The sequence below is a fragment of the Emys orbicularis genome, chromosome 5 (assembly GCF_028017835.1).
Source record: "Emys orbicularis isolate rEmyOrb1 chromosome 5, rEmyOrb1.hap1, whole genome shotgun sequence".
NCBI lineage: Eukaryota > Metazoa > Chordata > Testudines > Emydidae > Emys > Emys orbicularis.
Window position 1 is genome coordinate 114,705,645 of NC_088687.1, and position 27,047 is coordinate 114,732,691.

General features: G+C 42.7%; 1 protein-coding gene across 1 annotated transcript; it reads right to left on the bottom strand.

Annotated features, from left to right (window-relative positions):
* Positions 1-1,015: 1,015 nt before the first annotated feature.
* On the bottom strand, positions 1,016-25,641 carry LAP3 (leucine aminopeptidase 3). Its single transcript, XM_065405261.1, has 13 exons — positions 25,513-25,641; positions 24,330-24,445; positions 23,921-23,975; positions 22,167-22,272; positions 17,828-17,987; positions 15,845-16,009; positions 14,910-15,068; positions 11,971-12,095; positions 9,270-9,358; positions 7,018-7,120; positions 4,155-4,234; positions 3,309-3,421; positions 1,016-1,303 (listed from the first exon to the last, which is right to left on the bottom strand). Exons 1-13 carry the CDS (start codon positions 25,639-25,641, stop codon positions 1,108-1,110), a joined length of 1,596 nt encoding a protein of 531 aa, XP_065261333.1. The 3' UTR covers positions 1,016-1,107.
* Positions 25,642-27,047: the final 1,406 nt, after the last annotated feature.

Here is a 27,047-nt window from a genome sequence, read left to right on the forward strand (position 1 = left end):
GTCTCTGTAAACGCCTCTGTTTAAATACACTGACATACTGCACATTAGAAAAGCTGGCCCTCTTACTGACACACCCTCCAAGAAAAAGTTTTTCTTTAACAATCCCTCCCCTAAACTGTGCTAGGATTGAGAGTACCATTAACTATGGTATTACACAACCAAGGAAGTTACCCAAATAAAAAACAGTCATGTTAATTTCAGCTTTATTGAAAGCACAAGAGAAAAAATCAATGCAAGCACAATGAAAAAAGCAAAACAACCAGGGAGACAAATTTTTATGCCAAGCTTTTTGAGAGGAATTATAAACAACTGCAGGAAATTGTTTAATTTCCTTTAATTATGCTCAATAAATTGGCATCTCATATAGCAATTGGCAAGACAATCCATCTCCCTGCCAACATAGGAAGGTTCCTTACAGCTTATTTTCAGGTTCTTTGTCTAGTTTAAGATACCTCTATCAATGGAGTCTCCCAATACCTAATAAAGCAGTACCATGGATTAGCCGATTAAACAGATGGTAACAGTACCTCTAGCTTCTCCCTTATGTTGTTCTGACAAAATTTCTGTCAATAAACCCTATCAAGAGTTATTCTTCCATGTATGGTATATCCAAAACACAGAAGAAGGGCCAAGATTCCAGATTAATGGTTTTATAGTGGAGGCTACATTATACTATTTAGACAAAAGAACTTGGTAAAGCAACTAAAAAGGTAGATTTATTGTTTGTGACCATTACACAGATCACTACTTATTATACATCTGAACACAAGTCCAGATGTTTACAATGATCATTTTTTTCAGTATTAAGTGTCTAAAAATAGTTCAAACAGAACTTCTCACCTTCAACAGCATAAAATGGGAAGAGGGAACCTCATCTATGGGATATTCTTACTCAGTAAGAACTGTTTATAAAATGCATTTGTCTTTCATCATATCTTTTTATAGATTATGGGAAGTATTCCTGGATTGTAGATGTACTTCCACATTTGGCATTTTATTAGAGTGTACATATGCCATAGGCCATTAAGTTGTTTTAAAATACATTTTAAGATTAATTGAAGTAGACAGATTTAAGGCAGAGTGGAAGATTACAGAATTAGCATTTTACTAGACACTTTCCTTGTCTTGGCTCAAGCGTGTAGCAAACTCTACTAATGTTCGTGTGGGTCGTCCTGCCATGCCTTTTCGAAGATAAGGAACCTCATCTTTATTTGACATCACACCAGCAATATCTAAATGAGCCCAGTTAGCCGCAGTCACAAATTCTTTCAGGAAGGCAGCAGCTGTGCATGCGCCTCCAGCTCTGTTACGGAAGGAGGGAGAAGAGAAAAAAAGTTGATTTTTAAAAACTTCAACAACTCTAAGTCAACAATAAAATGCACACTGAATAGTTAGCTACTCTCCAGCAACTGGGGTTCTTCAATATGTTTTAATTAGTGTGGATCCACTGAAGGTAGGGTGACCAGATGTCCTGATTTTATAGGGACAGTCCAGATATTTGGGACTTTTTTTTTTTTTTAATATGGGCTCCTATTACTCCCCAAACCGTCCCAATTTTTCACACTTGCTATCTGGTCACCCTAACTGAAGGTGTGCATGCACCTCATGTGCATGAGATTGGAAGCTTCTGCATAGCTGTAGATGCACCCTGTGCCATCTAATGCTTCCATACAAGGGCATAAAGGGTGAAGCAGCTGGAACTCTCCCTCAGTTCTCTCTCAATTAAAAGCTGAGGACTTCAAAAAGTGGGGATTGAGGGCAGGGCAGATCCATGCTGCACTACAACATCTCAAAAGAACCACAGGGTAAGAAACCATTCTTCCTTCTTCAAGTATGCATCAGTGTGGAGTGGCAAGCAGTATCGCCTCAGGATGGTGGAAATGAAGAGTCTCAGCTTCAAATGACAGAAGCACTGCTCTGCTGAACTTGGCATCAGACCTGGCAGCCATGTTAAGGACATAATGTTTAACAAAAGTCAGTGGGTTGCTACGTTGTAGATCTCAGATACTAGCATGCTTCTGAACCAAGCTGACAACACTGCCTGTGTGTGTCTTGGTGTTTGCAGGGCGAGGCTTGCCAGTTATCTGATGGCAGGTGGAAATACATTGCTTTTGTCCACTTAGAGGTTCTCTTGTGACAAAATGTTCTGGTATTTTGATGGGTCACATAGGCCCACAAAGAGGTGGAGAGACAATCTAAAAGACTTGATCCTGTTTCAAAACATCTGGAGTATGTAACTTTTCTCCCTGTGTTGAGTGTGGTTTCAGGAACAAGACTGGTAAATTAATTGATTGATTTAGGTGAAATTCTGAGACCACTACAGGGATGAACTTAGGGTGCAGTCTCAGCATAACTGTGTCCCTGTGAAAGAAGGTGTAAGGAGGTCCAGCCCTGAGAGCTTGGAGCTCATTAGCATTCTCTTCTGAGGTAACAGCAACCTGAGGGTAAGATGATGTACCAAGCAATCAGACAGCAGCTCAAGAGGATGCTCCATGAGCTTCTGGAGAATAATGTTGAGATTCCGTGCAGAAGCTGGCTGACAGGCGGGTGAGTATTCAGGAGGTCCTTGAGAAAACTGATGGAGAGTTGTGGCTGCCCTTTATGCACTCGGACAAGAGCGTGAGGCAGCTCAAGATGGATGCATGGCCCCCAGTATTCAAAAGATTTAATTTGACATGAGGCACATGTACCTCTACAGGGGATCCACACTAACACGCACTTGAAGAACACAGTAATACTCAATGTTTGGTAGAATTACAGAGCCCTGCGGTTGTTTAAACATAATATTACCCCTCTCCCAGACAAGTGCAGTGATAGTACTGGTGTTCTGTTCCCCAGCTTCCAGATATGCTGGTTGCATCATTTTAGGATGGTAGAGCTTCTTTTCTTTGGTGAAGCTGGCCCACTCTCACCCCCTTTGCAGAGAAACATGCCCCTAGGTACACAAAGGGCAAACTCTTCATGTTTCACGGTGTGCAAGGACGGGACTGTTACATACTCTTGGGCAGGACACAGAGTGGGGCTGGGGAGGTTCATTGTGTGCTCTCCCCCTGAACAAGAGCTGTTGTCACCATCTGATCCTAAATTGACAAATCAAGATTTGGCTCTATATTTTAGCAATTTTTAAAAGTAAAAATACTGAAATCCCAACTCCTGTTTTAAAATCTAACTGTACTAGTGCATGTTAGTGCAAGTTCAAAGCATTCCAGTAACCATGGAAATGCTGGCTATTTCTAAAGCAATAACATGATGATAAACGGGTATATCAGTCAAGACAAGGGTTGCTGCATTTCAGGTAAATAATGTACCTGCTATATTTTCCAACATTACTGAGGTCTGCAAGTGGACAATCGGTAACTTGTTTTGTGTAATGTTCAAAGAGAGGCATTCTCCAAACACGATCTCCTGTCAAAATACTGGCCTGCAGAAGAAACAACTGTTATACTTGGGACATATTGATGTGGTATTTTTTGTTTAGATTGACTGTGCAAGTACTGTAATGTATATTGTAATCGTAGCTCTGGGTGGACTAGGTAGTTATGAAACCACTTCGAAATTAGTAACACAAGGTAACTTCCGGCATCTGAAAAAAAAATGCTAGAAAAATAAAAGATGAAACTCACTTTTGGATGCTTTAAATTTTGCCCTCTGTTTATGAGAAAAAAAGAGCCAATTTTCTGCAAGACTCATTTTTCTGCTGGTAATGCAGATTTTTCATAAATCACTTCCTCTGGAGAATTCCCTCAGGAATTATAGTTTGACTATATATTGTGCATTTTAAAGAATTTAATGAATGACACCTAATCAAGACCAATTCACCTTTTAACACAAGTTACTGGAAACCAGTAGACCTAGAGCTTATAATTAAGCAATAAGCCATAGGAGGGTGTGTATCCTTGAGACTCAGGTGCATACTACCAGTGCACTATAAACTACCCAAGAAGTGTATCAATGAGCCAACAATTCACACACTCATACAACTTATGCTTCTCAATTAAATACGTTAAAAAAAATAAAACCTCCCCCCCCAAACCACTGTATTTTAAAATGTAATACAATATCTGTCATCTCACTTATATAAAAGAGACCTTCAGGAACATATACACCTAACATTAAAAAAAAAAAAAAAAAAAAAAATCCATCGTATGGCCTACCTCATAAAGGTGAGTCCAAAGCCAAGGTGAACTGGTAAAAACTCCAGTCGCAGCAGATCCTAATGCTACATCCATGGCACCTGTAAAATACCACCCTGTAAATTATACCTCTTGCTCTTGGAGATGGAGCAGAACATTTCTTTTGCATTCTACCTTCCAACTGTATTTTTAAAGATGATTTCCTGTCCTTATCCCCAGTGGAGTCTTGGTACTCTTGCATTTATTTGAAAAAGTATTATTGAAAACCTGCTCCTTTGTTAATTAGTATGTAATCAGTAATGGGCCCAATTGTGCCCTCTGGTCTACCCAGATGGAGACAAATGTCATCCCTCTCACATGGAAAGGGAGGGGCAGGTATCTCCACAACAGCATCCCCCCTTGCCCAGGATCCTGTGGAAGGTTGTCTGGATGGAAGGGGGCAGGTTGACACATACTGTGTCCCCTGTACCATGATCATCAGGCAAGAATGGAAGCACAATCCAGGTCTTTTTAGCAACAGGAATTCCCCTTTCAGGAGGATCTAGTCATCAGCTGGCTAAACCCTAATAGTACAGATAGAATGAGTGACAATAGAATCATAGAATATCAGGGTTGGAAGGGACCTCAGGAGATCTAGTCCAACCGGCAGGACCAATTCCCAGACAGATTTTTGCCCCAGATCCCTAAATGGCCCCCTCAAGGATTGAACTCACAACCCTGGGTTTAGAAGGCAAGCTGCCCAAAATACAATGGTAGATGGCCCTAATCTCCTATAGATCCCTAGGCACAAGAAATCATCTAACACCTGTTCCATAGTTCACACAACAATCTGGGAGGAAACTTGCATACTTACTTCCCTTTATAACTGGCCTGCCATGGATTTTACCACAGAAAGGGGTGGTCTGGCCAATAACCTTAATATGGACTTTTTATACAGCCAGTTTTAGAAGTTCCTTGTCCTTCAGCTCTGTAGTTACCATTTGGGGCACATTAAAGGCACACTGTCAGGTTACTGAAGCCCAAAATAATATTGTCTTATAGAATTTGTAACAGTGTGGCACCCACCTCTCATGAGCGCCCCTTCCAGTCAGGTGCGTCTGCGATCTTTAAATAGCTTCCTCCCTGGAGGCAATGGTTTCACCTTCTTGGTCTACTCTGGCCCCAGCTCTTCAGCTGGGCCACTAAGTAGTTCAGTTCCCCTTCTGAGGGTTTCTCGCTGTCCAATTGTAAACTAGTTTCCCAGTGGCCTATGAGGGGTAGAGAGGGTCCCAGGCCTGCCCACTAATCTGGGTTCCAGACCAGAGACCCTAAGAATACCAGCCATGTGTTGCAGTGTCCCTTTAACTATACTGCTTTCAGTTACATGGACCACTTCCCTAGGCCCCAGCCTTTGTCAAAGCTTCAGCCTTACCTCAGGGCTCATCTAAATTCAGGCCCAGCAATCAGCCAGGAGCTCTCTCTTCACTCCCCTAGTCCCCAGCACAGACCAGAAGCATGCAGAGCTTTGGCTCCTCTTCATCTCCCTGACACCTAGCTACCCCAGGCAGAATCAGCACTATCATGGTGGTGGCAACTACCTTCTCCTCCTCTGGGCTGTCAAGTAGCTCAAGGGGAAGTTACTTTTGTATAAGCCAGTAATCCTGGAATCAGCTTCCTCTTTGGCTGCAGAATCTGGCATATACATGAGTATATATCAAGGGTGGGCAAACTTTTTGACCCGAGGGCCACATCTGGATGGGGAAATTGTATGCAGGGCCATGAATGTAGGGCTGGGGAAGGGGTGTGGGAGGGAGTACAGGGTGTGGGAGGGGGTGCGGTGTGCAGGAGGGGCTCAAGGTGCAGGAAGGGTGCGGCGGGGGCTCAGGGCAGGAGGTTGGGGTGCGGGGGTGTGTGGCAGGGGGCTCAAGGCAGGGGTTGGGGTGCAGGAGGGATGCAGGGCACGGCAGGGTTTGGGGTGCAGGAGAGGGCTCAGGGCAAGGGGTTGGGGTGCAGCAGGGGGCTCAAGGCAGGGGATTAGAGGGCTCAGGGCAGGGGGCTTGGGTGCGGGGTGCAGGGTCCGGCCCCATGCCACTTACCTCGAGCGGCTCTGGAGTGGCAGCAGCGCACAGCGGGGCCAAGGCAAGCTCCCTGTCTGCCCTGGCCCCGCACCGCTCCCAGAAATGGCATGTCCAGCAGTGGCTCCTGGGGGTGGGATGGGGCAGGTGGCTCTGCCATGCGCTGCCCTTGCCTGTGGGTATCAACCCCGAACTTCCCATTAGCCACGGTTCCTCATTCCCAGCCAATGGGAGCTGCGGGGGGTGATGCCTGCAGGCGAGGGCAGCACACAGAGCCCTCTGCCCCCGCCCCCCCCCCCCCCCCCCGGCCCAAGGGCCGCAGGGACATGGTGCCGGCTGCTTCCAGGAGCGTTGCGGGCCCAGGGCAGGCAGGGACCCTGCCTTAGCTCTGCTGCGCCATGGGACTGGCAATCCGGCGGGCCGGATTTAAAGCCCCGACAGGCCGGATCTGGCCTGCGGGCTGTAGTTTGCCCTCCGCTGACATATGTTAGCATAAGTGATTAAACAAATGTAATTTAAGGCATTATTAGACATATACATAAAGAATTCTTTGGTTTCACATATGCATTTTAACCCAATGAAATACTGTTTGTAAACAAAAGATTTCCTATTTTTTTATGACAACTGCTTTACTGTGATGTATGTGAACAGAAAAGTTACATTTTATTTTTTAATATTTTTAAAAATAAAACTACATGCATAAACAAGGAGGACAAAATACACAAAGTTCTCATTTATTAATAAAACTCCTAAGAAATGTGTTTAAGGAGTTAGTTTTTCATTATGAGAAACTGTTTTGCAACATGAAGCAGGAGAAGGAAATTAGTTACCTGTTAGTGTCGCAGCATTCACAATGGCCCTTGCATTAAAATTGTGGGCATAACAGAGAGCATCAGCTAATAGCAACCTTCCCTCTGCATCTGTGTTATCAACCTGTAGATACAAGAGAGGGGGGGAAAAGTCATCTACTCAAAAGTTCCCCTTTACTTGATTTGCTTCTTAAAAATTCTTTTTAAAAGAGACCAGCTGGGTTTTTGGCTATCAGGCTGAAAGTGATCTGTGCATTACAGCTTGTGTAATAACTGCAAGAAGTTGAAATTTATTTTCTAATATAAATACAAAACAAAAACTATTTTGATGATCAATTATTTTTCAAAGTGATCTTAGGTAAGTGAACTAGAACAGGACACTAAAATCAACCCAAGATGGAGTTGTCAAGCATTCACAAAAAGCTTATTTTTAATATAAATCAGGGAACCTCACAGCACTGCTGCCAGGCCTCCCATGCCAGGGCTCGTAGGTGTCAGCAGCATAGAGCAGCGCAGGAGGGTACAGCAGAAGATTGGCTGCTGTCCCCTGCAAAGCCCATGGAAATCCAATGGCTATTATCTAGAAGCTGCAAGGGGACCTAGTCAGTGGAAATAAAGATCCTACTGGAACTATATTGCCAGGAGGGAAAAGGAACTGTAGAGTAGCACAGAGACAGGAAATATCCCTGTAAATGGCTCCAACATCTGTAGATTCAGAGATCTGTTTCCTTTGGGTCTCGAGGGCTCCTCCCTCCAAAAATATATGGCCCCTGCAGCCCCTCCTGTTTGAGGGGGTGCATTATAGTGAACTTAGCGTAACCCTTGTGGTGCTTTCCTGAGCCTCTGGCTCTGGCAGAGGGTGATGAGGCCCCTGAGAAGCACAGTGGTTTAGAACTCGATAGTCATGCATATAGCTTGGTGAAACCTCAAGGAACAGAAAGGTTCCTAATGTCAAAGTCATGAATGGGGGTAACAGAATTACACAGAAATTCTGGAAGGAGAAATATTGATTTGTCCATCAATTCCTACAGGGAAACAACAGTCTATAGCATTAGGGCATGTGTTAAGAATTTAACCAAATGGGGAATGGTTATGTATTGCAGATTAAACACAAAATATGTATTTTAGGCCCTGATTCTGCAAGCTGCTTTGCACAGCAGACCCTGTGCCTATGGAGAGACCTGGTGTTATGTGATGCTCACCCCATACAAGGCCTGGAGGGGTTGAAATGGCTAGGCAAGCCAATTAACTGCCCAGACTACACCTGAAGGAGGAGACAAGGAATAGGCCAATAACTGGAAATGAGCTCAGCTGGACAGGAACAGGAAGCAGTCTACAGTCACTCCCTGGGAGGAAGAAGCTTGGGCTGGCAAACCCAGAGAGAGAGGGAGAAGCCAGAAAAGTAGGAAGAAGTCCAGAAAAACAGCAGCAAGGGGTAGGACTGTACAGACCTTGGCTACTTGTTATAGGGTCCCTGGATTAGAACCCAGTATTGAGGGCGGGCCTGGGTTCCCCTACCAGCCACTGGGAAGTGACACAGGGTGTTGGAGATGCCAGCCATACAGCTGGTCTTTGAATTCCCCAGAAGGGGAAGACCTTAGTGACCTGGTCAGATGGCCAAGGCATGAACAGGAAGCAGCAGCTCTGGGAGCGAGAAGGGCCGCAGGGTGAAAGAGACGATGGGGAGAGACACCGCCAGAGGAGGGCAGTGCCTGACAAGAGCTAACCCCCAGTGCCACCAGGAGGAGACACCATGTGCGGTGAGTGGACCTTGCGACATCCGAGTTCCACATACGTGGAGCAGTTTGTAGGGTCAACGCCTTGGTTATATCAGCAGAAGAGTAATGCTCTCGTGTTTTACAAAAGAGGTGCCTGGAAGAGGGCCTTGAAAATGTACCAAAAGCAACTACCGCTTTGCATACTGTTTGAAGACTCTCTTTAACTCTGGCTTTATAAACACTATAACAGCCTCCTCTACGGATACAGCAGATTCTGGAAAATGTAAGTGACTGGGCTTTTTACTTTTCCCTAGTAATTTATAATGTTTTTTCAAATACAAAAACCCCCCCAAAACTGAAAGAATGCTCTGTTAGCAATTTTAGTTAAATCAGTGAATTTACACAGTATGAGAAATACATTTGTTTTTAAAAATAGTCTTTGTGCACTACTTATAACAGAAGTTGAAACAGTAAAACTTGATTGATTAATGAATGTGTCTAAAACCAACTTGGTTTGCAATGAATGTGTCTAAAACCAACTTAACACACACATACCTGGATTGTTTTCCCATTCTTGGCTCGAACAACATCTCCAGGCTTGTTTGCCCTACTGCTGGGCATATTTTCACAGAGAGGTGCCAAACCTGAAGGGAAAAGAAAGAATTACTGCAATGTATCATGGGTTTCTAAATTCAGTAGTTACAGAAAAATTACTTAAAAGACAACTCTTTACACTAAAATCATTTGTAACAGAAGGATAGCATTCTTGTCTGGAATGTACATACAATTTCTAGATTTGCACCTGAAATTTCCTGACTGAAGAATGACACGATCCAAATTTCTCCATTACATTTCAGCATTACACAATTAAGTCTGCACATTTATCTTTAACATGCTGCATTCCCTAACCTATGCTATTTTTACGCCATGTGTTACACCTGATTTACATCAAGTGGGGTCAGAATCAGGCACATGGTCTTGAAAAAAGAGTTGTGAGCTTCTCATCTCAATGGTGAGGCTCCCTCTCAATAAGTTGCACCTTACAACATGTGGCACTATATGCATATTTCATATCCTTATAACGGGCTGTTTATTTCTGGAATTTTAAAGCTCTCTGGGGAATTTCAAGAGCTTCTCATTCCAAACAAACATTTTACAATGTCAAAAGAAAGAGATCCAGGGGAACCATTATACAGCACTGACATAAGGGCAGCTGGGGAAAATGGTAAAGAGCCCAAGTCAATGCTATGGTTCCATCCGTGGCTATAGTGATAAGGAACATGGCAGTCCACCAACCACACACAAGGAGAAGCCCATGATCTTGCGTTCTGGACAGAGCACACTAAAGAGGATAATGCTGGGCTGACATGAAGTTGTTTTCAGAACAAACATCTTTAATTCCCATGAAGTTGGGGTTTCTCAAGCTTGGTAGTTGTGTCAACCTCCTCCTGGATATCCACTTTTGCCATTGTGTGAATCAACTCATTTATTCACAGTTGCACAACATGCTGTGGCAACTACAACCACTGCTTACATAGGAAAATATTAAAAAGTGATTTAGCTATCCATATCTCCATCCTTAAGAGTGGCTCCTATTTCCTTTCTTCCTGTTCTGCAGCAATAGCTACTAGGGGAGGCAAGTAGGCTGGCTCCTCCTCATTTCCAGCTGCTTTTGCAGGTATCTTTGCAATGAAGGGCCAGGGCATTTGTAAGAGCAGTTGGAAACAAAAGGAGAGTTAGTAACACGTGGCCTTACAGCTCTCCACAGACCATCTGCAAGTGCTCCCTGGACCAAGTATTTATTAATACTAGCTGAACTAATGGAATTGCTCCTTTACCTCAACAGCCAGGAGCTAGTTTTTCTGGAACCAAAGACTGCAAGTTCTATTCCCAATACTGGATTTGTGAGCAGTTAGCAGACAACATATGTTTAGTCATACATTGGTACTTTGCACATCAGATTCATATCCTCTCTCCCCTCAACACTGGGTGCTTTTGTTCCATACTAGGGTTTACCTTATTAACGATGTATAAACTCAATATTGCTGCCCCAAAATGGCATTTTTGTGATTTACATAGTCAGCCACCAGTACTTCAACAATATATACCTTGGAGACACTAACATTTTTTTCATCAGTTTTATTCATATACTAAGGGCTGGTCCACACTAAGCCCCCAGTTCGAACTAAGATACACAACTTCAGCTACGTGAATAATGTAGCTGAAGTCGAAGTATCTTAGTTCGAACTTAAAGGTACTTACCGCGGGTCCACACGCGGCAGGCAGGCTCCCGTCGACTCCGCCTACTCCTCTCGCGGAGCAGGATTACCGGCGTCGACGGCGAGCACTTCCGGGATCGATTTATCGTGTCTAGACAAGACGATCCCAGAAGTTCTATTGCTTGCCGCCGAACCAGCGGGTAAGTATAGATGTACCCTAATATACTGTAAAAAGGCCATTCTTTTTGACAGCATATATTTTAAGTTAGATTTTCCATCCTTTTGGGGATGCAACATGCCAGTCTATGATCTTGAGACCTTCTTTGATGAACATTTCTACATTAAATGGTCTCTATTATGGTAGACGAGTCCTCTTTTTTTCAACAAAGAAAGTGTAATTATCTGTAAATCAACACTAGTCATCAGGAGTATCCCATGGGAGTCAGGCATCTCCTGCAGGTCCCAAATGCTCCCAACTCCTTTAAGACATCAATGGATAAGCACCTCACAGGATCAACCTCAGTGTGGGTGTCAGAACTATCGGTTTTCATCCAGACCATTTATGAGACACCACCCAACATAAGAGATTCTCCAATAGTTTATATTACTAGATATACCCTATTCTGTTTCTTTGTAACAATGTATTAAGACTAACTGTTAATTTCCTTAATCTGTAGGTCTCAAACACCAAACAAGTAGTGCTCAGATTGATGCACAGGTGTTTTAGACATGCAGCTCCAATGAGACAGAGACAAAAGTCTCCACCCAGTTCTATAAATCATGCATTCCCCTCATAAAAAAAGTTTTAATTCAGTCTTGCAAAATTCTTCTCACCCAGGGTAGGCAATTTTTGATGGTGAGTAAAATATTGGGATTTTTTACATTGTTATGAAAGCAAGTAGGTAATGTGATTAGCCTGGTAAGTGTCCATGAAAATTCTGAGCAGCCATTTCCATTACTGAAATTAAAATAGTTTTGCCCTAATGTAACATTTTAAATCATATTTTCTGATGTTCTCCCCTTTGCCCCCAACTTACCAATTATATTAAGAGGTAGATTTAGTGTTGCTGCTGTCACAATGGCTGAACACACAGTTGCTGCTCCTCCCATATCTGCTCTCATTGCATCCATACCTGAAGAAGGCTTAAGTGAAATGCCACCACTGGGGATGCACAGATCAAGAATAGACATTCTAGAAAAATCTCATTCAGCACATAGAAACCTCACACCACATGCTTTAAAATAACTATTTTGTCCATCTGTATGTTTATGACAATAATATCAATAGTTTATTATTGTTTTTTAATTTCCTAGTATTCTAAAAAGCAGTATATCTGGTTTTACTAAAACCAATCTCCTCATATCAATTTAATCTGACACAATAAAACATCTCTGAGATAATCTGCAACATGCTAAAATGTAACAAGGTAAAACACACTGAATTATATTTAGGAAAACAAAGATAAATCAAAAGGATTTAAAATAAGGGAAAGTGATAGCCCTAGTAAATCAGTTTAAATAAAGTGCAGTAGATTAATAAATTAGTCAGTAGTTAGGTCTTCCAGGTGAGAGTTTTGAGAGGAAATTCTATAGGAAGGGAAAAAAACCAACTATTTGCACTCTGCCAAAACATGCTACAGAAACAAAGCAGATGCTTCAGTGACTGTAGACTCTAAGAAGCATATATCTCATTTAGAGCTGTAACCAGGTCAAAAAACAAAACAAAACAAAAACAAACCCACAAGTCTGTTCTACATCTGCTGTTGGCCCACTAAGGCTCGATCTCCCCTTTGGAAGCAACAAGGTACAGTAGAACCTCAGAGTTACGAATGCCTCAGGAATGGAGGTTGTTCGGAACTCTGAAATGTTTGTAACTCTGAACAAAACGTTAAGATTGTTCTTCCCAAAGTTTACAATTAAACATTGACTTAATACAGCTTTGAAACTTTACCATGAAGAAAAAATGCTGCTTTTAACCATCTTAATTTAAATGGAACAAGCACAGAAAGTTTCCTTACCTTGTCAATTTTTTTTTAAAACTTTCCCTTTATTTTTAGGTAGTTTACATTTAACACAGTACTGTACTGTATTTGCTTTTTTTTTTTTGGTCTCTGCAGCTACCTGATTGCATACTTCTGGTTCCAAATCAGGTGTGTGGTTGACCAGTCAGTTCGTAACTCTGCTGCTCTGAGTTTGTAATGCCAATACACTCAACCCTGCTGTGTTCCCAGGGAGAGTGGTAGAGTCTACCACATGTAACAGATTCACAGGAATGATAAAAGCATCTCTTCGTATATATAATCTTAGAGGGACACTGGCAAGAATTCATCTGTGCCTGGCTGAGATCAACAGCTCAGAGAATAAATGTTAACTAATTTCTGACACTATAATCCCTTTATCTCCATGGCAGAGTTCCAAAACTAGTCCATCTGAGCCAAAGAACCCTACCTTCCCTTCTGCCCACCACCACCAAGGTTACTGAGGAGAAAGGGGAGGGTAAAAAGCAGGGAGCCTCTTCACTTGGATCAGGAGACCCCTTTGTCTCTCCAGAATGATGGGGGGTGGTGGAGGCCCCCACACCAGCAGTCAGGATGGGAGAGTCCCAACTCACCCACTTACTCTGATGTACAGTAAACATATATAAAACAAAATTACTATTGATATTGGGACTCATCAGTTTCTCTTCACCTGCCCAGCCCCACGCATGGGGGTTGCAGTAGCTTCCTTGGCCTCCAGGGGGAGACAGATGGTTAAAAGATGGGCACTGTGCTGCACAGGAGGTGCAGAGCTCATGTAAGCGAGCATTCCTTTTTCCTCCTGAGCAGCTGCACACACACCAGGCCACAGGCATGTTTGGTTTTCATTTTGCTCTTGCACTGGAGGCTAAATTTTCCTCTGGACCGGTTGATCCACAGCACAGCCAGTGTATCTGACCTTCTGAAGTAACATTTGGATTTTTTGATTGGAATATGCTTCTCAAAGTTAGTTTAAAAGGTGAGCTGCAAAGCTTTTTGCAAACAAATTTTTAAAAACTTCTCATTAAAATCTCAGACCAAGACAACAACGTTGGCACATACAAAGCCTTGAAATTACCATTAAATACGTTTTAGAACAGCAGCATTTAAAATCCATTCCTTTCTCATTCTCCCGACAAACCATAAGTTGAGGATTTTTCATTTCCCTTGAAACAGTTGATAAAGCCAAACACGCATAGTAGTGGCCAACTTGTACAAGGGAAACACAGGATCCCCATCTCTGAGCTTGGCAGGGAAGTGAAAAAGGGACAGGTTTTCAAAGATCCTGTTTTAAATGCATTTATCTGCAATACTGTATTTAGGTCTCCATATATTCTGCTAGAGGTTTGAGATCTTCAGTGAATTATTAAAGTTTTGCACAACCTGTACAATTTTATTGTGTTGTGTTTTTCATATAATTTTACATACCAATTACTAGTTCTCGTTTCATGAATTTCCTCTGAAATGCTATTTATCAGCATCACTAAACAGAAGTGGGCAATAATGGATTATTTCCTCCATGAATAAAATAAAAGAAATTGCCAAACTCTTCTTGGTATTTTCCCAAATTTTGTTAAAGCAAGCTGTTCTGACTGGAGAATGTTTTCTTCTAGTCATTTGCAACAGAATATCTAACTGTAAATAGTAAGTGGGGTTGTTTCAAATATTGTTGATTTTTTCAATGGAAATACCAAGATGCCTATTAGTAAATTTTCTTTGATAATCTCAAATTTGTTGGCATACTTGCTCCCAATTTCTCCCTCTCCTCTGCAATTTAACGGCCCATTTTACAAACAATAGATCGGTAAAGTGTTAGCTAATCTGGCTGGTGTTTTAGAAAAAAGAGTGGCACAATGGCAAATATTTTTTCAGTATCCACTTTTTTTTTTTATAAGCACCTCAATTCCTCCACAATTGGATTATAGTTTTTGTTTCAGTCATAAAAATATTAGCAAACATACCTATCAAAGGTAACTCCTTTTCCAACAAACACTAATGGAGAGTCATTTGCATTAGCACTGCCTGAATAGTGAATCTCCAAGAAGACTGGAGGCTCATCTGAGCCCTTAGCTACACTCAAGAATGCTCCCATCTGTTGTTCTTCTATCCATGCTTTTGACCTATAATAAAAAAAAGATTTTAATAAGATCCATTACAAAAAGAGACTAGAAAAAATTAATTGTGCGATTAATCGCGCTGTTCAACAACAATACAATACCATTTATTTTAAATATATTTGGATGTTTACTGAATTTTCAAATGTATTAATTTCAGTTACAACACCGAATACAAAGTGTACAGTGCTCTCTTTATATTTATTTTTGATTACAAATATTTGCACTGTAAAAAACAAAAAAATTGTATTTTTCAATTCACCTCATACAAGTACTGTAGTGCAATCTCTTTATCATGAAAGTTGAACTTACAAATATAGAATTATGTTTAAAAAAGATCATAATTCTTAAGAGTTTTAAACATGTCTGCAAGCAATTCTATTTTTCCTAAATGACAGATTGCATATTCACTGGGAAGTAATACGAAAAGACTGTCAGGCTTCCTCTTCTGTAGTTTTTTAGAAGGCTTGTCATATTACAAAAGTAATTAACATATTCGTCTTGTTTCTTTATTTTTGTCCCAGCAGTCTCTCTCCGCCTACTGTAGCGACCGGAAGTCCTGCTCTTGATACTGAGAATAACTTGCTATTTCTGGGCACCAACAAAGCTTTTAGTTATTTAAAGTTTACAGACTGTTACACAAATACTTTCCTTGCATTTGTCATTGTGAACGGCAAAAGGGTAAAAATGAGCAAGTTCATTACAAACTCCAGGAACATTTTACATGCTACATCTTAATCAATTACAACTTACAGAGAAGGAATGATTTAAATTGAACTTACCTTATATGGACCTTCACATTGCTATGAACACTTCTGAGTTTCTGTTCAATAACTTCAGCAAATTTCATTGGTGTTATATAATTAGCCGGGGCCTCCATCAAATAGCGAGCCAGGTTTTGACCCTCAGCAAACATGACACCTTTTTGCCAGGCTTCCTTGCCATCACTAAACAAACACCACATAATTATAATTGAACCCTTGCAAAAATAAGATTGTCAGTATTCAATTGTTGTCTATATTTTGAAAAGAAAGCTGCCCCACTAAGGGGAGGTGAGAAGGAACGTTACATTACCTCTATTATTATAGGAACATGGGAACTGCCATACTGGGTTAGACCTGAAGTCCACCTAACCTAGTCCAGTACCTGTCTATGGCAATGGTCAGCACTAGATGTTTCAGAGGAAGGTGCATGAACCCTGCAGTAGAAGATATGGTATACTCTCTGCACCCACATTAGGTCTCATAATAGTTAGAGACTGGCTTAAGCCCTGAAGCATGAGGTTGAATATCCCTTCCAAAATGTGTGTTTACAGTAACAACAACAACTCTGGACATTCTTATTCTCCACATACCTGTCCAATCCATTTTTGAATCTTGCTAAAATTATGATTATTAATTGATAAAGGTGGAGCTTGGATAGTGGGATCCCCGTTTCAAAGCATAGTTCTGGTCAATGAATTGTCAACAATCACAGTAAGGTGTTCATAGAGGGATATCCCTAAATCCTATGCATGCTGTGCTATCAAGGAGCTCGCAACATTACTATGAGGAAGGGAAGTATTATTGCCCCATTTTACAGATGGGGACCTGAGACACCAAGAAAATAAGTGATTGGCTCAGAGTTGAACAGGGGAAGTCTGTGGCAGAGCTGGAATTGAACCCAACTCTTCTTAATCCCACTCCAGTGCCTTAGTCACAAAGCCACAATTATACTTGAGAAGTTAGTTGTTTCATAAAGACCAGTAATCCTGAGTGACTCTCAAGGTATCTGTTGCCCTGGGAAAGGGATGAGTGTGGCACTGAGGCTTATCAGTATAGGATTAGGTTGAGAGATTTACCTAGACTACTACTTGGCAGGATGCAGCTTCCCTCTTTCAAGGAAGGAACTGTCCCGTGCATATCCAGGATTCACTCCCTAGCAGCAGGGAAGATGTCGGAGGCTGGTAGGGGAGGGGATATAAAAGAAGCCATTGAACTTTTCTGAGAAAGTGCTATATTACTGAGAGAAGTTCTGTTATTTGTCTCATCTCCCAAGGAGAGGCCAATGCCATTCAGAATCCAAAAGGAGCGTGTGTCATTTTTCTTGTTGCATAAAAAAATACATTGCCTATCACAGTGTATCTAGTGATCTATGTAAGACATGCTGGGGTTCAAGAGTTTATCAGAACTCAAAAAAGAATCAGGCATTTCTGAACAACAAAATAAACAGAGGAGATATAAACCCATGCACTTCAGGGCACAAACCAACCTCTAAGTGACAAAGGTTAGGAAGTGTCTTCCCCATGGATCCAGTATTATAATTGTTCACTGGGGGTTTCTTGCAATTTCTTCTGACATATCTGGTACTTGCCACTGCTAGAGACAAGGTATAAAGTGGATCTCTGGTGTGATCTGCTATAGCATTTCTCATGTCTTAGAAGGGTTTGTTCATTTAGAGAGAGAGAGAACTCCTGCACTTCTGAGTTTTTGGGCCTAGTACCATTAAAAGCACTGTACACATCATAAAACAGACAGAGTTGTTTTTGCCCCTTCTTTCTTAATCCCAGACCCTTCTCTGCTGCAGGGAAGCACTTATGAGAGGAAAAACAAACAACATGACACACTAGCAATGGCAATTAGACATGCAAAGCAAATGCTGTAAAGATGTCTCTGCTGCTAAAATATTTTATGCAATACCAACTAAAAGGGAGGTGGGGGGAAAAAGAGTGATACATACTCTAGGTATCCAAATGTTTCACAAGTAAAACTTTAGTTTGCCATCACCTTCCATGTAGCTGAGCAGTAACTACGGGTTTCTTTTTTTGCTTAAGTTCATTGTATTCATATAGCCCAAGAACAGCTCCTTCTGCAGCAGACTGAGCATCTCCACAGGGGTCTACTTCAACACAAGGGACCTCCAGGTCCTGAACTTGTCTGCATCCAACTGGAAAATACAATACATCAATACGTGAGTACCAACTGCAGCAGCAAAATGGATTCCTGAGGTAATTAATATAACTTTTCAAGGAAAGAACCCAGTTCTATTGACACCTGGTAGATTCTGGCATAAACCAGCTGAAAAAATATTCAATAGAGCAAAGCCTATAGCAGCAATTTTTAAAAAGCAGAGTATTGGTATTCATCATGCAACTCTGAATATAACTTATCAAATAAGCAATTCAGCAAGGGTTGAAAGACAGAACTAAAGTTCTTAAAACTACACAACTTTAGAGTACTTCAGCTGACCAAAGCCTGTAGCCATCAGAAATGAAGTTGTAATACAGTGTGTTGCTAGTATAACTTAAATAGCAGTTAGTTTTTTAAAGTCACAACAGCCTTGTGATTCAAAAGGTGCATTTATGCACAGCAGAAAATATGAACATATTCCATAAACAAAACATTTGTTTAAGAGGGACTCCCATATAGCAGCCCTGCCTGGAAGCACCCGCCTGCTGCAGGTTGGGGCATGACAGACACATCTGCCTCAGTTTCCCTCTTTCAGCATCCCCAGTAACTCCACTCCGGCTTTGTCTACTACCCCCTCTTGGTGCTGGTTTATTACAGCAGCATAACATAGATAGTCCAAAACACAGGCCCCAAAACCCAAGCCCGTTTCTCACCCCAGTGTAGTCATTAAGATCACCTGTTGTCTTATCCCATGACATCCTACATACCACCCTGGCATCTTCATCCATGCCCAGACTCTCTGTCAGTCCACGCCAGCCTTGTACCAGAACAGCCACCCCAGCCCTTTCAAGTGGAGTGCAACCCTGCTCTTCCCAGCAGGAACCCCTGCCAGTCTCTCTGCTTGGGAACATCCTTGCCAGGGGAGCATCTTTCACTCTGCTTGGCCCTCCCATGATTCCTCTGGGACCAGCTCTCCAGCCCTGCAGATGTCAGCGGGTAAGCTCCTCCATTGCTTGCCTGCCTTCAGCTCTCTTTGGCCCTTGGCTCTGGGTTACAGCCGGCAAACAACTCTCCTTCCTGCTGCTCCTCCTGCCTTCAGCCCTCACTCTCTGGCTTGGGGACATCAGTCAGCAAATCTGTCTCTCTTTTCTTTTGCCTTCAGCTTTCTCCCAGGTCCCAAACATACAATTTTTGGCAACTCTCAGCTACCCCTGACTCCCACATAGGCAGCTCTGATTCACCAGGTCTCTCCAACTCACTGGATCTCTTCCTGTCTGGGTCTCTCTGGTCTTTTACAGCCTCCAGGTGCTGTCCAACCCACTTAATTGGCCAACTAGGAGCACCTGTTCTGGCACAGGGGTGCTGGACCTACTTCATTTACTGGGGCCAGCCACCCTGTGACAAGGACTAAGGTTAAATGCGATATCCCTCTCAATTAAAATGCTAGAAAGCAAGGTTATACCAAATTATGAGACACCACATAAATATGCCCAATGCTCACACAGCATGATTTCACTGATTCCGAGAGACAGACTTCACAAATTCACAAGGAACTTTCTTCAGCCCCCAACTGATGGGGGGAAAGGGCAAATATAGTGACAATCTATAAAAAGGGAAATAAGGACAACCCGGGGAATTACAGACCAGTCAGCTTCAGTGTTCCCTCTAATTTTTCCCACCCATGTGTGGAATGAATTTTGTTATGTGCACCAAAATGGAGGTGATGTATGACACATCACCTTCATATCAGTGCACATAACAAAATTCATGTGGTAGGGCTAGGGCCAAGGGGTTCGGAGTGTGGGAGGGGGCTCAGGGATGGGGCAGAGGGTTGGGGTGCAGGGGTGTGAGGGCTCCAGCTGGCAGTGCGGGCTCTGGAGTGGGGCCAGGGATGAGGGGTTTGGGGTGCAGGAGGGTGCTTTGGGGCTATGGCGGGGAGAGAGGACTCTCCCCATCTCTCTCTCTCCGCAGCAGCCTCTCCCCGCTGCAGCAGCTCCGAGACTGGGGCCGCAGGATAGATGCCCCTCCCCTAACCCCCGCAGGTCTAGGCCAGGGCTGGGTTCAGGGAGGGGCGCCCCGTGACAGGTCCAGGCCGGGCCGCTCTGGCTGGGTCTGGGCTGCGCTGCACTGCCCCTCCTCAGCCATGGTTGGGGGCCGGGCTAGGTTGGGGCCGGGAGAAGGGCGCCCCCTCCCTCAGTAGGTCCCCAGGTGGGTTCCCTGAGCACCTGTGCGGCACTAAATAGGCTGCTGCGCGGCCACGCGGCCTCGCAGCTTACAGGGAACTTAAGTCAGCTTAACTTCAGTACCCCGAAAGATAATGGAGCAAATAATCAAGCAATCAATTTGCAAATACCTAGAAGATAATAAGGTGATAAGTAAGAGTCAGCACGGATTTGTAAAGAACAAATTGTGTCAAACCAACCTAATATCCTTCTCTGACACAGTAACAAGCCTTGTGGATGGGGGAAGCAGTAGATGTGGTTTATCTTGAATTTAATAAGGCTATCTCACATGAGCGTCTCATAAACAAATTAGGGAAATACAACCTAGATGGAGCTACTATAAGGTGGGTGCATAACTGGTTGGAAAACCGTTCCCAGAGTGTAGTTATCAGTGGTTCACAGTCAAACTGAAAGGACATATCAAGTGGAGTCCTGCAGGAATCAGTTCTGGATCTGGTTCTTCTTCAATATCTTCATCAAGGATTTGAAGAATGGCATAGAGAGTGCACTTATAAAGTTTGTGGATGATACCAAGCTGGGAGGGGTTGCAAGTGCTTTGGAGAATAGGATTAAAATTCAAAATGATCTGGACAAACTGGAGAAATGGTCTGAAGAAAATAGGATGAAATTCAATAAGGACAAATGCAAAGTACTCAACTTAGGAAGGAACAATCAGTTGCACACATACAAAATGGGAAATGACTGCCTAGGAAGGAGTACTGCAGAAAGGAATCTGGGGGTCATAGTGGACCATAAGCTAAATATGAGTCAACCGTGTGACACTGTTGCAAAAAAAGCAAATATTTTGTGATTTGTTAGCAAAAGTGTTGTAAGCAAGACACAAGAAGTAATTCTTCCACTCTACTCTGCGCTCACTAGGCCTCAACTGGAGTATTGTGTCCAGTTCTGGGTGCCACATCTCAGGAAAGATGTGGACAAATTGGAGAAAATCCAGAGAAGAGCAACAAAAATGATTAAAGGTCTAGAAAACATGACTTATGAGGAAAGATTGAAAAAATTGGGTTTGCTTAGTCTGGAGAAGAGAAGACTGAAGGGGGCCATGATAACAAGTACATAAAAGGTATTTACAAGGAGGAGGGAGAAAAATTGTTCTCCTTAACCTCTGAGGAAAGGACAAGAAGCAATAAGCTTAAACTGCATCAAGGGCGGTTTAGGTCAGACATTCGGAAAAATTGTCAGGGTAGTTAAGTGTGGGAATAAATTTTCCTAGGGAGGTTGTGGAATCTCCGTTACAGGAGATATTTAAGAGCAGGTTAGACAAACACCTGTCAGGAATGGTCTTGTTAATACCTAGTCCTGCCATGAATGCAGGGGACTGGACTACATGACCTCTTGAGGTCCCTTCCAGTCCTATGATTCTCTGATGATGAAACACATAATATATCATGTTATATTGTCAAGGATATCAAAGTCTTAATTACCACCTAAGCAACAACAGGAAATATTTAAGGTTGTCATATGTGCACAGATTAGGGGCACACTGAGCATGGTTATAATCTTGTCAATTTCACTGATCCTCACATGGTGAAGTGAAAGTGACACGGGTCTTTTCAATTTCATGCTACTTGGGAAAGCTATGAGAAGCAGATTCTGCAGACAAACAACTCTAGTCTTAGGAAGACTACTCTGCATTGATTCATATTTGGAAGGTTATCTCCACAACCATAAGGCTATAGTTTGGGGGTTGGGAGGAGGGGAGGGTTGGGTTTTGTTTAAAAACATGGAAAATATATATTCTGCAAAAAATTAAAGACCTAGGCCCTTTTCTCACCAGGGAAACCTTCCCACTTGTCAGCAGTGCGTGAATTTTCCAAGCCATGCATTAGGTCTTATGCTTTAAAACAAAATGTGTTATGGCCTGTTTGATTTAAGCTCATGTGCTTCACCAAAAATGGAATGTATCACATTACAGCAGGGCTTCAATAGATCAAATACTTGCAACAGGAACAAATATTAAATGAAAACAAGTTAACCTGCAACAGCTGTCCGAATATTTTCTTTGTCCTCATTCCAGTTTTCTTGATCATTTACTCCAGCAGCCTTCTTACCCAAGCCGACAACTACAACACTTGGAAAATCCTGTGCAAAACCAACACACAAGCAGATTTAATTTCTTCACTCTGATTGCCATGATGGAAGGTTAATATCAATGATAAAGAGCATTCTTTTTAAATGAAGGCAAACATAACATGAAAATACATCCATTATCGTTAGCATATTATGATAGTGATCTCGTCTCTACCTCTCAGTAATCTTGCATAAGCAGATGGACAACTTCACTGTTATCTAATTGTTAACATTTATGTGTATTATTGTGGTGCCTAGAGGACCCAGTCAGGGTCCCATTGTGCTACGCCCTGTACACACACACACTGAGAAGTTGGTGTCTGCCTCAAAAAGCAATCTAAGTAATAGGACTGTTCTTATTGGTTAGGGCTTTATGTTCAGTATAACATGACAAGGTCTCAAGTATCAGAGGGGTAGCCGTGTTAGTCTGAATCTGTAAAAAGCAACAGAGGGTCCTGTGGCACCTTTAAGACTAACAGAAAAGTCTTAAAGGTGCCACAGGACCCTCTGTTGCTTATGACAAGGTCTGTGCACTTTTCAGCCTGTCCCCACCTATTAGTCTACACGGCATGGCAGGATGCCTCCATCCTGAGCAAGGGTATTTACCATTGTGGCTGCTCCACAACTCAAGGGCAGCAGGCCACTGGCTAACTGATACTCTGCACACATACCCCTACCTCTTGAGCACTACAGAGAGAAAGGAGAAAAAGGTCTCAAAAGGGCAAACTGTCTTTCTGCACCTTACCACTGCTGAGAGCTCTTTCTAGTGCTGCTATGCACTGAAAAATTATTTAAAATGTGTCTCCATCCATAAAGATATAGAGGTGGAGGGATCCCCACTCCTCCTGAGCGGGATAAAGTTAAGAGAACATTCAACTTGAGGTCTCCTCACACTTCTGTTACAAAAACTATGCTCTTTCAGTTTATAACAACGAGGAGTCCGGTGGCACCTTAAAGACGAACAGATTTATTTGGGCATAAGCTCTCGTGGGTAAAAAACCACTTCTTCAGATCCACGAAAGCTTATGCCCAAATAAATCTGTTCGTCTTTAAGGTGTCACCGGACTCCTTGTTGTTTTTGTGGATACAGACTAACACAGATACCCCTCTGATACAGTTTATAATAATCAGTTTTCAAACTGCTGCACCGCGCAACATCCAGCTCACAAGAGACTGCAGCTAGTGCAAGCTTTCCAGCCCGGCTACAGCCAACAGTGATTTGAACGGTCTTCTTTTTATCACTTTTTCATGCTCTTGGGAGAGAATTGCGTAGGGACCAATTCTGCAGCCTTTTCATGCAAGGAATCCCTACTTACTTTAATGGCAGTGCCGCATGCTACAGAATTGGGATTTTGGGACCTGATCTAATCTTCAATGAAATCCATGAGAGTCTTTCCACTGACTCTGTGGGCTGGATTGGGCCCTTGTAAAGGAACTTAGATAGAGAAGGCAAAAATCACAAAGTATTTTTTTGAAATCTTAGAAAAAACACAGTATAGCAACACATTAAATTCAAACACCACAGTATTTAATGAGAGAGTATAACATATAACATAATAATATGCTGCACTCAGAATAAGCTTATAATAAGGAATAATGCCAAGACTCAAATTCAAGCCACCCACTCGTCATTATACTTGCAAAAATTCAAGATTCATACCTGATGCAAGCCATGAAATAGGCGTGTTTTGCCTTTCTTCAAAGGAGGCCCAGATCTAGAATACAAAAAAGTGCCATGAGCTCTTTTAAAACAGAGATCCTGATTTTTGTGGTAATAATTTTATTCTCCAATCATGCAATATCCCTTAACTTCACACAGGGACACTGGCTAGGAACAGATTCAAAGGGAAACACACCACCTACAGAATCACCATCACCACTTCCTGCTGCACTGTTTTTTCATTAGAGGTCCCCTTATCTGATTCTGGCTAAACAGAATTGGGTTAAGTCAGTAGATATGAATGTCAGTGCATGAGGTGGTATGTCTGCAAACTAGAACAATCAATAAAGATGTATTTTCTGTGTTTACAATATCTTAAAAAATATAAGAAACTGATCTAAACACTTACATAGACAATAACTCTGTCAGCTTTCCAGATATAAGTCTATCAAAAGTCTCTCCGGCATTAGTAAACTGAGGAACCGCCTCTTCTTTTTCTTTTGCATAGACTCCTAAGACAAGGCCCTTTAAAAAAACAAAAAGTACACTAATGCAAGATACTATTTTTCTAAATAATATATATTGAGATTTGATAAATGTTTCTGAACATAACCATAATACTGTATGAAATAGGTTTAGTGAACTCAGTTTATTAAATAATCTAGAGTCTAAAGTATAAAGTCATGATTAGATAAATCAGGATACAAGCCAAGACCAAAAGTAACATTCTTTAAACAGGAGAAAGAAAGAGATATAATATGAATAATGCCATGCTTCAGATCATTGTGCTGCTTTTAAAAGGTATTTAGGTAAGTAGGGATACAGATTGGCAGGTGCTTTATAAAATCCCACTAAGCACCTACCTGAATTTTGGCACCCTCAATACCTTTAAAAATCTGGTTCATTATGTATAAAAATGAAGTTTCCAGACACAGATTTAAAATACAGGCTATTTTGTTTGTTAATTAACATTATCTCTGAACAGGCACATCTTGAAAAAAGGGAAAAGTTACATTGTTTGCGACTGAGTCAGGGTCAAGGACATTATCAGGTGCACTGAGAAGGAAACAAAACCACTAAACAAGAGGAAATCACGTGCAGGAGGGCTCTGCACTGGCAGCCGGTCGAAGATCAGCTGCCAACCTACAGAACCCTAACAAATATTTCTAGAACTTCAGGACGTCCCAGGTGCTGACTCTGGCCCCAATCCCACAAAGCCAGAGGTTTAACTCTAAGCACGACAGCCCTCGCAAGGATTTCCATGCAACTACCCCAGCGCACGTGCGGGGGGACCGTGTGAGTGCGGGGCAGCAGCTGAACCAGCGAGTGAAGAGGGCCGGGAAAAGCCGGGGGATGATGACACTTAACGGGCAGCCTGGCCAGTCTTCACAGACAAGGGCGACTGTCGGGGACAACCCAGCTACCGTCTCCCCTACCCACCCCTGTCCGAGCCCCGCCCCTCGGGTGTCCGCCCTGCCGCTGGCATTTCCACCCTCGGACACAGACACGCGTGGCCGGGACAGCGCCTGTCTGCAGCCAGTCGCTCCGCTCCCCACCCCTCCATGCACGGCCCCCAGCCCCGCACCCTTTACCTTGCGCCCCGCGCTGCTGCTGTAGCCCCGCGGGGCGGGGGAAGGCCCCTGGCGGGGCCAGCAGCAAGAGAAAGGGGGAGCCCTGCCGAGGCTGCGGCGAACAAGCCTCCTCAGCGGCGGCAGCAGCATGACCAGCCCGGCGGCAGCGCGCGTCTCCGGCCGCTGCAGGCAGGGAGGGAAGGAAGGAGGGAGCGTGTCCCGCCTCTCTGACCTCGGCGCACGCCGCGTGCTTCGGGGGCTGGGCCTTGGCCTGGGGCTCCCGGGAAAGCCCAGGAGCAGTGGGGACAGGCCTGGCTCACTGGGGAAGCCGGGAGTGGTGTGTTTCTGGCGCATGGGGTCTGGCTGACTCCTGCAGAAGGAGGCAGGAGCAGCCTCGTGGCTAATGGGTGGCTCTTGGTTTTGTTGTGCTGCGGTGTTCAATATCTGCGGGTGCAGAGACAATCTCGTCTGAACTGCTGCCCACCCCCTGTTTTCCTTCCCCCCACCACCCCAGACTTTGGGAACATCTGGATTTGGAGCTGGATTATGTGGCTCGGGGTCATTTTTATATAAAATCACACACAAAGACTACCTTAAAAGGACATGGTTAAGGTTGCAAAGTCAGCACTCAAGAGTTAGGAAATGCCTGAAATAATGGGATCATTAAAGACAAGTTGCTAGACCATGGTTTTATGTCTCATTCAGAAACAGTTAAATCAATCCAGCACCATAGAGATTACAGTGTTAAATTTGCTGTAGCCATATTAGTATGCAGTACATCTTGCATAGAAAAAGTGGATAGTTGCCCTCTAGTGGATAGTGGTTCGGTGCATTCATTCATAGTAGTAAAAAGTACTGTTCGAGATGAACGTTATTAAAATATTTTCACCATTTGCTTACTATAAGCTTTTTAAAAGCATATAGTTGTAATGTATGTTTTACGGTCACATTAAAAGCCATCCTGTTTTGTAAATTGCATTTCATTGGGATGAAAAGAATTCTCAGTACAGGATTATGTTTTTCGTGGCATATGATAAGCTTTCTTGATTTGTTTTATTTGGTTAATTAGTCTTGAATTATTTCTATTTGGCATTTCTGGCCGTGATCCTACATGAATTGCATCAATAGGACTACTCACTCATAGATAAAGTTATGTGCATGTTTGCAGGATCAGGCCATAAACTGCTCAGATACCACAGTTAAGAGCATAGTATACATGTTTAGAGAGAGAGGTTAGGTTCTGAGTGAAGAGAATGTAAATCTCAGAGATGAACAGAAAAAAAAGGTAATAACTGAAAATTTAAGCTTAGTGAGAATGACTGTTGTAAGATTTCTTGCAAAATCTACTCATGAGTGTACCCTATATATTCTGAACAGAAGTGGATTTGTGATGTTGTTATAGCAAAAGTACCAGTCATAAAGGAACTGCTTTGGGTATGTTGACATTTATTGGATTGTTAGCATGTACACTAGAACATAGCATTTCAGTAGGACTTCACATGAATTACATTTTAATGCCAAATGATCTGGAAAATCTTTGAGAAATGAAGAATGGT